The sequence below is a fragment of the Pithys albifrons genome, chromosome Z (genome assembly GCF_047495875.1).
Source record: "Pithys albifrons albifrons isolate INPA30051 chromosome Z, PitAlb_v1, whole genome shotgun sequence".
Taxonomy (NCBI): Eukaryota; Metazoa; Chordata; class Aves; order Passeriformes; family Thamnophilidae; genus Pithys; species Pithys albifrons.
This window is the reverse complement of record NC_092497.1, coordinates 71,383,006-71,401,235: the sequence shown is the minus strand read 5'-3', so window position 1 is coordinate 71,401,235 and position 18,230 is coordinate 71,383,006. Positions and strand designations below refer to the sequence as shown.

General features: G+C 41.2%; 1 protein-coding gene across 1 annotated transcript; it reads left to right on the top strand.

Moving 5' to 3' along the window:
• Positions 1-4,989: 4,989 nt before the first annotated feature.
• Positions 4,990-10,266, top strand: SAXO1 (stabilizer of axonemal microtubules 1). The gene is given in 5 exon segments (XM_071581577.1): positions 4,990-5,011; positions 9,309-9,493; positions 9,495-9,588; positions 9,591-9,797; positions 9,800-10,266. Coding segments are annotated over 5 exon segments (975 nt in total).
• Positions 10,267-18,230: the final 7,964 nt, after the last annotated feature.

Genomic DNA, 18,230 nt, shown 5'->3' with positions numbered 1-18,230 from the left:
CCATGTAGGGTTTGTCAAGGAGTCCTTAGAAACTTCCTGTTCAATCAGCAAAACTATTCTTGCTCAGATAAAGCTAATAATTTCCACAGTAAGTGTTACCCCTGGATTTTGTACTACTTCTGAAAAAAGCCTCAGATTTGTAAGAAAGCACAGAAACTACTTATATTTGGTTTTTCAGAGCATGTACTCTGCTATACATGTAAAACTTTCCTGCATTTTTAAGAGGTAAAAACAAAGAGCATGAGCAATTAGCCATTGAATTGCAAGTTTTTCTATCCTCTGGGCAACATACCCAGCATGAAACTACCAAGGCCTAGTGGAAAAATGCCACCACCTGTTAGAGGGTTACTAAAAACTCTGATTCTGTGTGGCTAAATGTACAGAGAATTAATTGATGGAGTGTATGAGAATAACTGCAGGCCAGCAAACACTGATTTATCACCAGCCCTCTCTAGTAACATTTTGCTGAGCATTCTGACCACAAGACCCCTTGATACCTGGAAGTTGCAGACAGCACCATTTTTCATGATCTCTTGAATAAAAGTTACCACCAGTTTATCAGCAGATCAACCACTAATTTGAAATCGCTGCTGCTGGTTCTATTGTATTGCAATAGTCAGACTATTGCAGAGTCCATGCAATAGTCATGGACAGAAAACACCTGATCACACCATTGAAGAATTATCTGCCTGTGATCTGTTATTTAGTTCTGGAACAGACTTGACTGTTTCAAACAGTGCAGTGACTGGCTTGGGAGACCCTCTCTGTTACTGAGCTCTCCCTGCTACTGAGGATGCTGAATGTCTATTGTATTCCTGCTTGTCTTGAACCCTCTTAAAAAACACACTGGCTTTAAATTGCTGACAGAATTGTGCCAAGGGGCTACAACATGTGTGATATCTACACAAGCACCTCTTGATGTTCTTGCTTTTTTTTACTTTTGCATTTCTGTTTTTCCTCTATACCTATACTTTTCAATGTGAATTCCCTTGTGCTCTACACAGACCTTTGAGAACCTTGTTTATTTGTTAAAATGCATAAGTAATACTGTATCTTCAGAGTCTCAGGCACTTGCCAACTCAGCATCACTCCAGATGCAAAGTGCAATATTAATATTAAAATAGATCCTGTACTGACTGTTTCTCCTGACTGGCTGCCAATGGTCTAAGCAGATCTGCACACAGGTGGGGAAGTACTCTGACGTAAGAAACTGAATTTACTGGTGGCAGGCAGCAGACTCTCTGCCCTGTATCAAAGGATATGGGCAGTGAAACAAGTTTAGGTTGTTGAAAGTTGGATGGTAGTGTTGTTTTCTTCTCCATCTGTTTCTGCAAAGTTTTGTTGGAGTTAAAGTACACTACCCCATTAGAGAAATAAATAAATGTTTTTTTCCAAGAAAAGAATTAACCAAAAGTTACTCATAAAAACAGGGAAATGCATGCATTTTAAAGGGTTTTTGTTTCTATTATTACTAACCTATAGGCATATTGTGAAATTGTAAAGTTCCTGAACACATCTGGGCAGGTACCCGGGAAACATGGGAGTGGGAACCAGGTATTGCAAAATAAATATAAATGAAGTAAAACTCCACCACCACGTGGCAGTCATAGAGACTGCCATTTTAATCAAGACCCTGCCTCTTAACATAACATAACCAATCAGAGGCAAGGGAACGCCCTTCCTGTTGCATGGACGGGATGGGATTTAGAAGCCATTAAGAAAGGGAAACTTGGTTTTGGGGTGGTGCTTCTGGGGATTGGATTTGGCCAGGGCACCCAAACACGTGTTTGCAAGTAAACCTTTCTGATTGTTCTTTTTTTTTTTTTTTTTTTTTTTTTTGTTTCATGAACTCTCTTATCATTGCAAAATTCAGTAAATAGAGAATTTTTCTCACACCAGTATTTTAAAATAGCTCTTTTAAGGGAATGTTTGAGGAAAAGCTGTCTGACCATGCTGATGTTTCTTTGCTCGTCTGGTGTTTTGCTATTGTTGCCGTGAGTGCCCCCAGAAACAGGACTTCGAGCCAAGTTAATGTAGGATAAGATAAAAAGGTATATTCTTTAATGTCCAGGCTTGGGGCTTTTAGGAATACATGATGACATCTTCGTGCTGCCCTGTTCTTCCTAGAACACTGATTTCCATGGGTTTTACAATATGGCCCACCCAATCCCCAGTTCACACATCTCTCAGTCCAGCCTCAGTCCCACCCCTGTGCTATCCCCCAGGATTTTGGGGCTGGGGTCACTGAGACCCTCTGTTCTTCATTCTCTTCTTCCTTGGGCTTTGGAGTTTTTCCAATGTTCTTAGACTCAAGGTTGTTGGTTTATGTTTGGTCTTGTTTTGCAGGCCTTTCTGATAGTCTTCAGCTTTTCTGCCTTGAAGAGAGCCTAAATAGCTAAAAGAATTTGAGCTACTAATCTGTGGTAGGGGTTAGAATGTATAAACAATGAACATAAGCTGTTAGAAATATGAATACTACATTTGCTACAGTTACAAATACTTCTAAAATCTATAAAAATGAAAAATCAGAAAACAACTTTGGCAACACTATAAAACAGTTTCAATGTTATCTCACCATCCTGGGCTTAGCTGGTGGACAGTATGTTGTCTGGGAAGGCTATTTTTGCCTCTCTCATATGTTTTGTGTACACACTAGACAGACTGTTAGAGTTTTTGCCTTTAAAAGAAGTTATGTCTTCTGGTGTAACTCCACTGTAGAAGAGAGACAGTGCTATGCAGAACCATCACCTTCAATGGGTAGAAAGAAGGGGGAACCTGACCTGCCTGGGGTTATTGAGAGCTGTATCATTCCTTTTGGAAGGTCTGTGCTTCCAAATGCAAAAGGATTGTGTGTTTCACTAACTGCTTGTGTCATATCCAGACTTTCTCAGGTTCTGGAGATATGGGGAAGTATTAATTTCTTTGTGTGTCCAGACAAAGGAACATCATTTTGCTCATAACACAAAAAATAATGAAATTATTCTTCACAGTAGAGGTTACATAGCTCATGAAGTGTTGCCACAGAAACCTAAACCACCTGAAAAACATGTCAAGAGACATGAGAGTATGGATTTGACCTGCACCTACAAATAAGACTCCTACACTATGTCTTGATTATCTCTATGCCTCTCCTGTCTGATGAGACACATCCCCAGTGCCAAGAGGGATATAGGAGCTACTTAGAAACAAACAGCTGCTTGCAGCTTCTTTCAGAACTTCATGGGTAACTTCCTTTTTGAAGAAGACATTAAAAGAAACCATGCAGTTTTTATTCCTTTCTTCATGTATATGTATTTCAACAAGCTGTGCAGACAGAAATTGTTGGTCATACAGACCTGCATTAATGGTAGCATTAGGAGCTCTCTGAATTCACCTCCTTTCTATATCTAACAGGCCTACAGGCATCCTAGGTAGAGCAAGGCCATAGGAATTTATGAGAATTACTGAATATAATTCTGGTATATTGCAGGGCCGATTCACACATTCACTAGATCAGACACACCTAATATGTAGAATTTCTAGGTTTGAGCAGTTCATGAAGCATGGGACCCTTTCAATGTATGCTTCAGAATTATTCCATAAATTTTCAATAGATGTATACAGGAAATATGGACACACAATACACTCAAGCTCTACTGCTGGTAAAACAGGGGTTAAAGGTTCAAACAAAAAGGTGGGGAGAGGAATTTTTCTCTCTCTCCCAACACAAAAGTTTGGGGAGTTGAAGTGCCAGGACTGAAAACAAAGGAGTGCTTGACGACTCTAGATTCCAACTTAATGGTGGGGGGAGGTGAGGAACAGACCCCCAGCACCTGAAAGGGAGAGAAGCTTTTCCTGTGTGCTGCCTTCACTTTGTTTTCTGGTGGCTGGGGTGATGGGAAGCTCCCATTTGCTGAGCTGGTGAGTGCACCTTAGAGAACACTCCTCCTAACTTGGTTCTTCCTGCTTTCCCCTTCGAACTTCTCCGCATACCCCTGGGCTTCGGAGGGAGGGGAGCCTTTTGGATTTGCTGTGCACTTCCTGAAGGCCAATTCCAGCTGCACAGGGTTGCTGAGAACCAGCACCCCATTCGCCCCCAGCTCCTCCTTTTTTGGACAAAGGGACAGGGAGAGAGGGAGAGCCTACTCTGTCCCCCTAGAATAGGTTCCATCCTGCCCCATGCTATTGCCACATGAGTAATTTGGAGGAGTCAATACCTCACCCTCACCCTTTTGTCTTTGTTTTACTGGACAGGAGTGACTTCGTGTCCAGCTGAGGTGTGGCAGCAACCCCTGTTGTCTGTAAATATAATTGCACCCAAGGAGCAAAGACAATAATTAAGTTTCATTTAAGGTGTTTGTTCTTTTCCTCAGAGGGGTGGTACAGTGTGGTTGTTTGCTCTGTCCTAGTTTTGGTTATATATAGACACATATTTGTAGATAAGAGCTGTTTTGGTTATATATAGATATATATATGCAGTTAAGAACTGTTATTCTCTGTTTCTATACATTTTTTCTGATTAAAACTCCTAAATTTCAAAGCTGTGGTGTTTCCTTGGGGGAGGTTCTTCTTTCCTGGTCAATATAAATATCTTAGTTTTCTTCTAAGCTAAGACAACAGGTGAACTGTGCATTTACCTATGCCATTGTTTCTCAGTAGCAGTAACTTGGTGTAGGTGGCTTGTCTTTGTGGAAGCTTTGTTCCCTCTACTCCACCAGCACAAATTCTCTTCTGCATGTACTGGAAGAAAACTTTCAGTCACACAGTTACAATAACCACGATCATTTTGGTAGTAAGCCATAAGTAGAAAATCAGAGGATTTTACCTCCCCTTTCCACACCTTTCAGCTAGCTAACATGGGTAGGCAGATAGTTAGTATTTGTCTATTTCTTAAAAGACTTTTAATTGTTTTATTTTTATTATGCTGTGAAAGTATCAGAGCTTATGATTAGTGCTGACACTGAGATTTGTCCCAAGTGTACAGAGACAATTTTTTTCTTAAAATTCAAAATGATAAATGGAGTCAGGAAAGGTAAGTGAAAGCAGCATTAAAATTATCTGTCTGAAGTGAGTGAGTCAGACTTTAATGCAGCTGTATGTTTGCAACACCATAAACTGCAGTTTTTACATTAAGACTCTCCATTTAGAATGACTTGAGTTGTGAAGTCCACAACCCCCAGGTGCAAATTACCCACACTTAAACAATTTATAACACTTTGTTTTGCATAGGCAATGTCGCCAGGTGGTATTAATTGGAATAACTTCAGTGAAACCAATAAAAAAAGGCTGCTTAGTGCAAGTGTGTTTAGATATGTGTTTCTGTGTTTAGATATCCTTAACTTCTTTGTACCTTAAACATATGTATATCTTTGTCTTTTATCAGTATTTAGGTAAGCACATTAGATGTAGCTCCAGAGCTCTAATAAAATGTACCACAGACACATTTAGTTAAAATCTGCAGTATTTTCCAAAACACTACAAATGGAAACCTTAGTCCAAACCTCCTCAAAGGTCAAGTTGCATACTGAATGAATTCTCTTTTAAAGTTGCATGTTCAACAAAATATACAGGTTTTCTCTGTGCTATTCTCTAAGCATTGCTAGGTTTTACTGATCCTTACTGTTGTGGTTTAACCCGAGTCATCAACCAAGCTCCATGCAGCCACTCACTCACTGCCCCACCAGTGAGGTCATGAAGAGAACTGTAAGGGTAAAAGCTGGAAAACTCATTGGTTGAGACAAGGATAATTTAACAGGTAAAGCAAAAGCTGTGCACGCAAGCAAAGCAAAATAAGGAAATCATTCACCATTTCCCATGGGCAGACAGGTGTTCAGCCATTGCCAGGACATCAGGGTACCACCACTATGCAACTATTATCTGGGAAGACAAACACCATCATTTCTGGTACCCCCCACTTTCTCCTTTCCTTCACCTTACATGCTGAGCATGATGTTATATGGTCTAGAGTATCCCTTTGGTCAATTTGCATCACCTGTCCTAGCTGTATCTCCTTCCAACCTCCCATGCACCCCCAAATTCTTTGCCACCATGGCAGTACTGGCAGAAGAGGCCTTGGCTTTATGTAAACACAGCTCAGCAATAACAAAAACATTTTTCCACTATCAACCCTGTGTTCAGCACAAATCTAAAACACAGACCCACACTGACCACGATGAAGAAAATTAACTCATAGTTCATGCCAGATGACTTTGCAACTTAAGATTTCAAAATTCTCTCCTTCAGGCTACACATGTAGCTGTTTCTGTCATTCTGCGATAAGTAATCTAATTTTAATTTAGTCTTACTTTGTGCTCCAAGAAAATATGGTTCATATCCTCCATTCCCTCCTGTACCTCCTAATGTTTTCAATATTTTGCTACCTGCAAAACTGTTAATATCTACAGGATAAGAATTAGAGCTAAAATAAAATAGTAACTTATTTTGAAGGAATAATAGCAGTGCTGCCTTACACTAAGTAAAATAAATTTATAATGCTTACGAGGTCTCCAGATATGTAGCGCTCATAAATTTCAAAAACTGAGGACTGATTATCATATTTTGAATATTTTGCAAGAGCTGTGGTTACATCTAAAATTCCTAGACTGTTTTCCAGCAAAGATGATGGGAGAACCTAGAAATTTTTTGGTAACTCTTGCCTGGCATCTGAAATGTGAGATCTCTAAACAAGCCTTTTCTTACAGATGGGCTGAATCTTGTGCCCTTCTCACTTTTTAATATTTTATTAATGCACCCCTGCAATAACATATCTGTATATGCTCATGGTTGTAGTGGTTTTAGCTAGGCCTCAGATTGGCAGGCTCAGAGAACCTATGTGGATTGGGAGACAGCTTTCACCTGGCTGGGTAACCAAGGAAATATTTCATACCAGATAAGGCAAACCTGATATGATACAGGAGTAGGAGGTGTTCACTCAGTTCCATCATGGCTGAAGTAAGAGGAGGACGTGCTGCAGCACTTCTAATGTGCTAGGCCCTGCTCCAGCTACCGCTGCTTGCATTTTGTTTGAGTTTCAGGGAAGTAGAAACATTTTGTTGTTATACTTTGTTTCTTGCAGGGTGTCTTTTAGAGTGCTTATGAATCTAGAGTAATAGACTTTGTATTAACTGGGGAGTGGGAGGTTATTTCTTGTTATACATAACTTGTGTAAGTGTGTTATATTGTAGTTTTCTCTTAATTTTCTCTTTTCTATATAAATACATGCAGTTAGTTTCAGCATAAACTTAGTTTGAGAGTTTTTTCCCCCTTCTCTCTTTTCTTGGTGAAGGGAGAAAGGCTCTGACTTGGTATTGAGCAGTTGGCATTTTGCCCGCTCAAGCCAAGACACGGTTCACCCTGTTGGACCACTTCTCCAGGAAAATGATGTGTCCTGGGCATGGGCAGAAGGTCAGCATCTCACCAATGTAGTGGTGCATGGACGTCTCCTTTTCCCCCACAGAAACTGGAGTGCCTGGGGCAAACTCTATTTGGATTGGAGAGTTCAAATATGCTGATACTTAATTGCATCATTTACTCAATAATACTTTGAAATCTAGGCTTCCTTTCTGTGCAGAGTCAAGTGGAAACTTACGTGCCTAATTACCCTTAGTATGGTTTGAAATGAGTAAAAAAACCCCACCCAAAACCAACCAACAAAAACCTCCTTGGGTTTGCTCCAAGACTATTCAATTTCAACTTCTTACCAGTAACAATAAGTTATCGGGGAAGTTGCACAAGATTGCTAGGAATGTAAAAAACTACAGTCTTGTGGCTGCAGCACTGATCAGAGAGCTAGGTAGCTTTGTGATCGATTCCCAGTGTGACTGAGAGCAAATATTTTTAAATTACAGAGTCTCATTTTTTTTCCCTGGTCTCCTGTCAAGGAAGGAAAACAGGAATGTCTCTAAAACACCACCTAAAATGTTTTCTTAGTCATAAATTTGGATAATAAGATTTCTGGAGTATGGGCCATTTCTGCAATATGATTCAATGCTTCACATCAGTGCAGCCTTGGTCTGCAAAGCCCAGTTTTTCCAATAAGGAAGAACTGGAGACAGAGTTACAAGCTCCTTCTCAGTTTCTGCTTGCACTGACAGCAGAAGTACAACAGAGGGCAAAGCCAAAGGCTGAGGATGTGCCACACAGCACAGCATACTGACACCAAGATGAGCTGTAAGCCTCTGAACTTGGCAAACTGTAGGCAGCATCACATCTGTGCAATTGAGAAATCAGGTCAACCCCAAGTGAGAAGGTACAAAGAACAATAGCACTGCTTGGCCTTTAGAATGGAATGGTGGACATCTGGTTCTCCTTGCCCTAGAGATGTTGTAGGAGACACCTGAAGAGCCTTCTGCAGACACACACATATTCTGTCAGTGCTCTGAGCTAGCCACAACATAGCTGCAGCAAGGTACATGAAGGGGGTCAAAGTCACCATGATGTTACACTTCCATGATTTCTGGTTAACTGAGCATTAGGACAACACCCACTCAATCATCTGTGGAAAATGTCTGTGCAAGATAGAGAATATTCTTTTATCTTCTCTCATGATATTTCACCATCTCCGTTGGTATGGGTGGGTACAGGACACTTTCATGCCATTTTCTGTATAGATGCAAAGTATTTCCAGGGGTTAGGACACTAGTGTAAAACGTATTCTACAGTAGCTCTTTGAATAGGAATTTTCCAACACTATAATGTAGGGAAAAAGCTGAGCTATTTGTTGTAGCGAGAGGTTTTTCCTTGTCCCAGCCTGCCTGTCCCCGACGACACCCCGGGTTTCAGCATCCGAATACCTGGATGAATTCTCACAGAGATTAAGGTCCAGGCTCCAAAGTGGGTTAAAAGAACGTTCAGCAATCTTTACTGGGGGGGGTGAACAGCTTATATAATGTTTTCTGGGGTACACATGAACTGGGACAGCTTAGGGATAGGTCAAGAGGTCTGTGCACAAGGCAAGGGTCTCCTTTCATTGGCTGAAAGCCAGCTACCACAACCTGGCCACACGCTGGGCAGCCCACCTCTGGCAACAGGCTGTCACTGTCTTGGGTTGTTTACCTCTCCTTCTGGCTGCCCCAAGGTCATCTTGACCTTGCTAGCTTGCTAGGTCCTAACGTGAGGTCGTGCATATGCAGGGCTGGGGCCACGCCTCTTCTACACTATAACATCAACAAATAGTTACTGAAGTAGAAATTGTAATAATCATTATATCCCATAATATGGCTAAACTCAACAAAGAATTTCAGTTGGACACTACAATTCCATTCCTCTTTCACTTCAGATAACTGTGTGCTAAGGAATGAACGAAAGACAGAACTGATCACCCCCATTAGAAGAAAAATTTGACTACAGAACCATTGTCCAGAATTACTGTTTCTACAGGGGATTGGTTGCAACTCAAAGCTGCGAACCTCCGAATCTGGTCCAGAAAACTAAGGCTACCTTTGAGTATATAACCAATGGCAGGGTGAATTATATGCCATATCCTCTGGTGAAACATTATGTCCATAAAATTCATCCATAAAATTGAGAAATACAAGGTCAGGTATGTCCCATTTGATGGTTTCACTACACACGAAGTTTCTTACAAGGGCCTGGCTGGTCAGCCAACCAAACTTGCAAGCCAAAGCTTCTTTCTGTCCCTTCTTTTGCCTCTGAGTTTCAGGAAAAATACAAAGCTTGACTACAACATCCTATATTCATCAGAAAACCTGATGTATATATTCCTCCCCTGGAGATAATGGACCTTCACACCACTACCGGGACACATTACAAGCACCCAAATGGCAAGTCAGCCAAGATGTGTAATCTTACATTAAAAAAATGACTGAGCCATTCAATAATTCTTCTGTAATGAAGGAAGAATATACACCTTCCCTGTGCAAGAAACTAAAACTGATCACTCATGATTTGGAGCTGACTTTCCCAGCAACACCCATAGATTTCTTGACTGCTTTTTGGACCCATCATGTCCCTCATTTCCTCACAGTTATGAAGACTTGTAAACCTATCTGGTCAGGCCCAAAGCATCACACTCTGCTAGATCCTAAAACAACTCATGCTGCCAGCTACACACCAGAGGGCATTGTTAGATGTTTGGCCTCTTACAAAGCCCCATGTGGTTACGTCTTTGAGGGAACTGACTCTGATGGTCACAGTCTCTATCTCACTGATTCCAAAAGTGAAACAAAGTGCCTGCAAAGGAAACTGAAGGAAAAAGAGAGTGGACACAACCTTGTTGGAAATGGATTCAAAGAACAGGGACTCAGCGAGTTAAAAATGGCAGCTTGATTTTGTTTGTAACCTTCTTTCAAACCAAGCACTGGTTTTGTATTTAAAAAGCTCTTAAAGTTAATTCCTTGTCAGTGACTTTTTCTGGATCATTTGCACAAATGAAGAATATAAAATCCAGGGAAAAGGCACACTGATCCTTGTTTCTCTGTATTTTTCTTTTTTTAGTTTTTCCCACCCAACACTTGCTCATTAATTGAAGGAGATGTCCTCCTGAGACACTAATAGAGAGATCTCTTAGTAATATACATTATTACTGGTGCAATTAGGGTTCAGCTTCATCCATAAGAATAGAGATAGGACACGTGAGTTATGTGCTGTGAAGTCACACATAAAAGTCATTGCTGGATAAGTTCCAGACTTTCTCAGTACTCTCATCAAAGACACAAAAGGTACAGTTGCTGGATAAATATTATTGAATATTGCACTGTCATTAATTGTATCACTGTGCTGCCCTGAACTAGGCTGTCACGTGGGAGGTTTTCATGGCAAAGATACCACCCTAGCCTGACACCTTGCAAGGGAAGCTTTTCAGTAAAAACTCTTCACTGCAGGATGCTGGATGGGTACTGGCAATATCAAAGGGTTGAAATTGTCACATATTGCTACAGTTCAGCCAGTAGCTGGAGTGATACTCTCTTTTGGACAGGGTCAGTATTAAGCTTCTCACCAGAATTGTCCGTTTCTCTGTCCAAAGTGCTTTTGGTAGGCTTGAGTGTTCCATGAGCATTTCAAAACTGTCTGACTTCTTAAGAGCATTCCACTTTCTTAGATCCTCCTCTCCCTTACTCCTGGCAGTTCTATCTGTTTCCTGAGTATTTAGGTCAAGTGCTAACTAGAGCTGTTGCATGTTTGATGATTCTTGTGGGACTCTTAACTCTATTTGTATATGATTCTATGATTCTGTGAAAGACTTGTGTCTGACCATCAAGCAACATTTAAAGAGGAAGTGGAAGACAATTTCAGTATAAATGCATTTTAAAACTTCAGAAAAGCCTTGAAACCTCTTGAGATAGAAATTTTCCGTAAGTGCTGGCAAGTTAAAGCCAAACACATTCCATCTGAAAAAATGAATACTTAACCCTGACAATGGGAAGCAACTTGAACAATACCCTAAAGGCACAGTGGCTCTGCTTCACTTGAAGTCCTTGAATCAGTCCTAGAGACCCTTTCTAAACATAAGCTCTAGTTCAATGGAAAATTATATGCTTACAGCAAGAAAAACTACACAAATCTCTACAGATTACACTATACAGAAGGGCCACAATATGCAGTCATTGATGACTCCAAATAGCCTTCAGAAATTCAGGAATCTGTAAAATATGCACTCACCTATAGAGAAGTATTGACCTAGAGTATGTTTGGCTTTTTTTTTTCAGCTTCTCCTCTTACCAGCCCTCTTGAACCTTCATTTCTTTAATATTGAACTTTAGCAGGAAAATTCTTTTCCTTCCCTTTTTTGATTCAATAATTTTTTTTTATTTTATTTATTAGTCTCTAATTCTGTCAATTCTGAAAGACAGTTTATATGAAAGAAACAGCTGGGGCTTGTGACTGTGGAAGGGATTGTTCTTTTATGGGTGAAATCTCCCCAAATGTTCTTTCAACTCTTTGATGTGACTGGCAGGGAATGTAGATCAAGGAGAGTCTGGTGTGTAAATCTATCTTTACTACAGGTTTGTGGATCTCTTTTTCTGGGTGGAAATGAGTTAGTCTTATCAATCTGGATAACAACGTAATATTCTAACTAGCATTAGTAATTCTGGATTTTGAACATTAATAATAAGAATCTTGATTATCCAAACAGTGGACTAGCCCATAGCAGCATCAAGCAGACATGACTGGTTTAAATCCAACATGTTCACAGCATAAGACTCAGGCTTATTCTTTTTCCTACTTGTATGTATATATGTTAAAAACTTATGAAAACCAATACATGATTACACTAAAACCAAAGAAAGTTCACTTGTGTGACTAAAGATGTGACTCCACAGAAATTAAAGCTGACTAAAACGTGTTTCCCCTCTTTTTGGTAACAACATTAGTGCTCTCTGACTGCATGATGGGCTAGATCAGAAGGCTTACCTTACTGGGGGCAAATCAGTGTTTCAGTAAAGTTAATTTCCCTGAACCAGTGCACCACACAGTTGCACAAATATAGACTTAGGTGAGGATGATCAGGGCTCAGGTAGCCAGATGTGACTTGACTGGCTGCAAAAGTTCAACTTCCCTTCCCAAACAAATTTTTGATGCCTCTTGACTTGGTAGCAAAGCCTTTGTGTGCTGCCTGACCTCCCTTGGAAGAAGTGTTTGTTTAATCCTGTCTCTGTCAGTTTCCTCCTCTTCTCCTGATCCACTAAATGGACAAGGCTGTGCTTCTGCTCTTCCCAGCCTTCTATGCAGGCAGCAGTACTCCCTTTGTTTGGTAATGCAGTTAAAGTAAAGAAATATTTTCCCAGACTGAAGTTTAACTAAATTAGGCATTGTCATTAGAAAATCAGCATAAGAGAAATATACAATTTTATTTTATGTATCTATAATTACATAATTACAGAGCAGAACTGAGGTGTTCAACACAGAAAATAAAGTTGGGCTGCACTATAGGACACAGGATTTGGTTACTGTTTTTGTGCAGAAGGAATTCATGGATAAAACTTAGCAGAATTTATTTTTACCTGTTTGTGCCAATTAAATTTAATTTTTTCTTAGAGTGGTCACAATCTCAGAAGGAAGTGCAAGTCAGATACCCTGAAAAAGAGCTTAAAATGTCACTGAACTGCACTACAGGTTTGTGTAATTGTTTTTGAAGTTACGTATAGGAGGAAGTGGAAAATGGAACTAAACCTGCATACATGACAGACCCAGATGCTACTGTTAGACATGAACCACTTGTTCAAAAACCTCTCAGATGCTCTGTAGTCATCTTGCCTGTTTTACAGGACAGCCTTGCGTGGTCTGTCTTTGGTCCAACTTCCAGTGTTGGGAGCAGCTGGAGGAACTGATGGATGCCAGCTGGACCTAACCCATATGGAGATGTACTGCCTTCCTGGGGCCCAAGTAAGAGACATCACAAGAAACTTTTCCAGACTGGTATGGCCCACGGATACCTACTACTGGTTTTCCAGGTGGGTACCAGTGACATCCTAATAAGAAGGCTGTGGATGATGAAGAGGAACCTCAGGTCCTTGGGACAACTGGTCAAGGGATCTGAAGCACAATTGGTGTTGTCTTCTGTCCCACCAGTTGCAGGGAATGGTGGGGCAACAAACAAGAATATCACATAGATTCCAGAGTGGCATTACCAGCAGAATTTGGGGGGTTTTGGTCATGGGTCAGTTTCTATGACACTAAGTCAGCTGACAACAAATGGGATCCTCCTGTTTCAAAGGGGAAAAGGATCTTAGCTTAGGAGCTAGTAGAGCTCATTGACAGAGTTTTAAATGACATTTGAAGGGGGATAGGGACAGTGTCAGATTTGACAGAGGTAAGATGTGGGAAGGGGAAACTTACAGAGACCACCCAAGAAGCAAAAGGAGGCTTAAGAGGGTATACCTCCAGTGAGCACAAGCATCCAAAGATGTAAGCACATGATAGGACTATGGGGGCATCCCTTTGCACACCCACTGGGACATCAACACAATCAAATACTTCTATAAAATGCCTGTACACCAATGCACACAATATGTGGATGAAACAGATGGAACGAGATGTGTGTGCAGCCACAGAGCTTTGACCTTATTGCAATTACAGAGATGTGCTGCGATAGCTCACATGACTGGAATGGTGTCAGGAAGGGCTACACACTGTTTAGGAGACACAGACCAGAAGGGGCAGTGGTAGAGTTGCCTTCAGTGTGAGGCAGCACTTGGAATATATCGAGCTTTGTCTTGGGATGGGTGATGAGCAAGTCGAGAGCTTGCAGGTTAGGATAAAAGGGCTGGCTAGTAAGGGTGACACTGTTGAGGGTGTTTGCTATGGGCAATCTGACCAGGAAGAGGACGTAGATGAAGCCTCCTATGGGCAGCTTGAAGCAGCCTCAAAGTCACAGGCAGTGGTTCTTGTGAGTGACTTTAACTTCCCTGACATCAGCTGGAGAAGCAGCACAGTGAAGCACAAAGAGTCCAGAAGGTTCCTGGAATGTAATGATGACAATTTCCTGACACAGGTAGTGGAAAATCTCACAAGGAATGCTGTGATGCTTGACTTTATATACTAACAAACACGGAAGGCCTTGTTGGAGATGTGAAGGTTGGGGCAGCCTTGGCTGTAGTGACCATGAGATTATGAAGTTCAGCAGCAGGAGAGGAGGAAACTGAGCAGCAATAAGATTGTAACCATGGACCTCAGAAGAGCTGATTTTGGGCTCTTCAGGCATCTTGTTAGAAGAATCCCATGGGAACAGGTCCTGCAGGAAGAAGGGTCCAAAAGAGCTGGTTGATATTGAAGGATAATTTCCTCTATGCTGAAGAATGATGCATTTTGATGAGCAATACATTGTGTCAAGGGGACAAGAGACCTCCATGGATGAATGAGGAACTCCTGTCATTATCCAAACCATAAGCAGGAAATAACCAAGAGATGGAAGGAGGGTCAGACCATTTGGAATGAACACAGAGCAGTTGTCAGAGCAGTTGTAGAAACGAGGAAGGCCAAGGCCCATCTGGCATTAAATTTGTCCAGGAATATCAAGGGAAAAAAAGAAGGGTTTCTTCAAATACATCCATAACAAAAGAGAAAATAAGGATCCAGAGGAGCAACAGGACCTTGACAGGAGGAGATCACCACTCTTGACCAGACTACAGCCATCACCTGCACCAACAGATTTCTCACTTCATGTTGCTTTGGACTTGGGGGGAACCAGGTGGGTCTCAGCAAAAGGGCCAACAAACCACTTTGGGTTTGTGCCCCAGGACACTGGGTTATACTCCTGGGTTTGTGAGTTGAAAGCAATTTCACTTTGTGTCAGTGCATTTATGGTAATACCTTTCATTAAATTGTAACTCTGACTTATAATCTCTCTTGTGGTGGGTCCATTTCTCCTGCCGGTTTATCTTTAAACCAGCACACATGAATACCTAAACATTGCCAGAAGTACAAAGGCTGCTATTAAGAAGTGTTTCAAAAGTTAAAATGAAAGAACGGGACAAAGGGCCTTTGTCTTTGGCACAGTCGAGAAAGGCATCCAGGGGAGTTATACCATGAAGCATGCAAAAAAAGAACAAGGAGGACTGTGCTAAGCAATAACAGATGAAAAACATCACTGCCACGGCCAGCTACTCCAGCAGTAGTGATTACTGTGATCATTGCCAAAAATGTCAGCTGCGCACAGGAACAGTTCCATGTATGTATGTTGCAGAGTCTGTTTGGAGGGATAGCTTCTTCTTGAATAGCAGAGGAGAACTCACCAGCATGACTGATCGACAGGGCAAAGCACAGTCTGTTTGGTAACTTATAAGAACAAGAGCTGAATTAAGGAGACAGTTTCAAACTACGTTTTAGAGGGGTAGCAGCTAATAGAAAGTTAAAAATGTTTTCTTAGTCAAGGAAAAGGCAGCGCTGTGGCTCCTGACTGTGAAAAGGCTGAGCAAAATTGCTGAATTCTCCTGTTCTCAGGGAGAAAAAAATGCAACAACCCCCAAGGAAACCAAGTTATCTGGAATAATGGGAGAGTTAACTAACCCATTCAGTTTTGATTTGTATGCTATCAGCCTTTCAACCACCTGTGCCTGCAAGGACTGCCAACTCCAGTACCTTACATCTACAGAAAGCAATCCAGTTGGAGAAAATTTGCAGTTGGCAATAGGTCAAAAATATCAGTAAATTATGTACTTATGGTCCAGAAATAAGATCAAGGAGCAAATTTGTTGAAACTTTACCACTACAAATTCTAAAAAGGACTTCACCCAACACTGCAGATTACTAAGGAGGGTGAAGTGTTTCAGGAGGAAGTGCTGAAAGATAAGTGGTATGCTTCAGCAAGGACTGAAGGTGTTCATACCACAGAAGGAAGCAATATAGACCCTGGTCATGGTATTCAGAAAACAGAAGGCAGCTGAACGTACTATACGAAAACCCAAACCTTTTCTTTGCAAGAAAAAATAAAGGTCTTTCCTGGGGCATGGATAGGATCTTCCCAAGGGATCCATGTTATCTCAGTTGGAAGAGGTTTGGTGCAGACAACTGCAGTCTGAGTTCACTGGGATAACAAACTTCCATAATGAATTTTCTAAGCAGAGTTTCTCTGGGCTGATCCCACTGAAAACGTCTTTTCCGGCTACTGTAGTAATGTCTGTCTCCTTCCCACACTGGAAGCAGTAGTTTGGTAAGTTGTGCCTCTCTTCCTTTTGGGAGAAATACTGCTTTGAGGCAACTTGACTTTCACTTTTTTATCTGACTGCACATCTGTCCCACAAATGTTTTAAGCTGCATTCAGTAGAGAAGAAACAGAGTAACTGAAACAGGCAATGGTGTGTTCAGTTCTATGTTCACTGTTTTCATCAGCTCACTAGTGACATGCCTGTTGGTGGGAACTGCCCCCAGACTGGTGAAAGGGCTCATGTGGCACTTCCAAATGCCATCACACAAGTTCAAGCATACTGCTTTGCTGGGCAAGCAGGTCCCTGCTTTTCTTTGCTTTCTGCTAAAAAAAAAAAAAAAAAGAAAAGTAAAAAAGATGCCTGTGGGGATCATCCCTGTACAGCTGGATTTGATTTTCTGGGATATGTATATAGTGGGCTAACAGTGAGGTTTTTGGTTTTTTTGTAATAAAATTACTAGGTTGTATGCTATTACTTGAAAATGACTCCAACAGTGTTTCAGAAGGTGAAGTGTTTTAACAAGCATTCACTAATCTTACTGGCCATTTATTTAAACCAATAATGTATGCTTTAAAAAAAAGCAGCATGCTGAAAAGGGTGGAAGTCTTCATATAACCCAAAAGCTCCTCAGCCCAACCATTAAGCACTTCCTTAAGAGAAAAGAAATCCATCCTGCCTCCTCACTTGGAGAGTAAGCTGTTATTGGCCTGTCTGGTGTGATCCTTCTGGCTCATATTTAATTATTTTTTTCTTGCCCACTGACCCTAGGGAGTTTGTATACAAACCACGCAAGACCTTGAAGCAGCAGTCTACTTTGTAGTATTAAAGAGGGTAGCTGTAGTGAGTGTTTTCTCATGTCTATGACACCCTAATCATGTGTGGAACTACGTGTTTACTACGGAATTTTTCACATCCTGCCACTGCTTAAATAAAGAGTATTTATATGTAACCAGTGCAACCCTCTGGTGTCCCTTTCCTTTTTCACCATACACAATTGCATTCTTTCCTATATATCTATGCAAATACAACAATTCTCTTTGCAAAGGGCTTAAAGGGTTAGAGAATGTTCTTGGTTTTCCCTTTTTTTTTCCTCTCACAAGAGGTAAGGAGTGTGTTAGCAGGAAGGATAGAGAAGTGCAACACAATCAAACAACAGACCCTTTGTTTATTGTTTGGACTTAAAAGCTTGAGTTACCAGAGTTTCAAAAACCCTAGCCCTTTCTCAAGCTAGAGGAAGTGTCTCTGTGCTCTACCCTGGTTGCAGAGCACTTGCACTGCTTGCAGAGAGGAGTCTCCTGTCTGGGCTCTGTTAAACTGGGGCATCAGCTGGTGCAATCTTGACTGTTGTTCTGCAGCCCTCTGTAATCTGAGGGATTTAGCCAAATTGATCCTGATACCCTGGGTATTTGTGTGTCTGGGTAAGTGTGGAGGCACCCTGGAAGACAAGAATGAGGCTTCTGGTGAATGATGAGCATTTTGTGATACCAGGGTTGCTTTCTTTGTCTGAGTTTAAAGATGATGCTGTAGTAGCTACACCCACAATTCTGTGCAGAGGAGTCTGGCCTTTAGAAACATGTTGTCCATCTTCCTCAAGAGCTGCTGCTGTTGCTGAAAGAGGCAATCCTTTAGAAGGAAGAATGGAAGGAG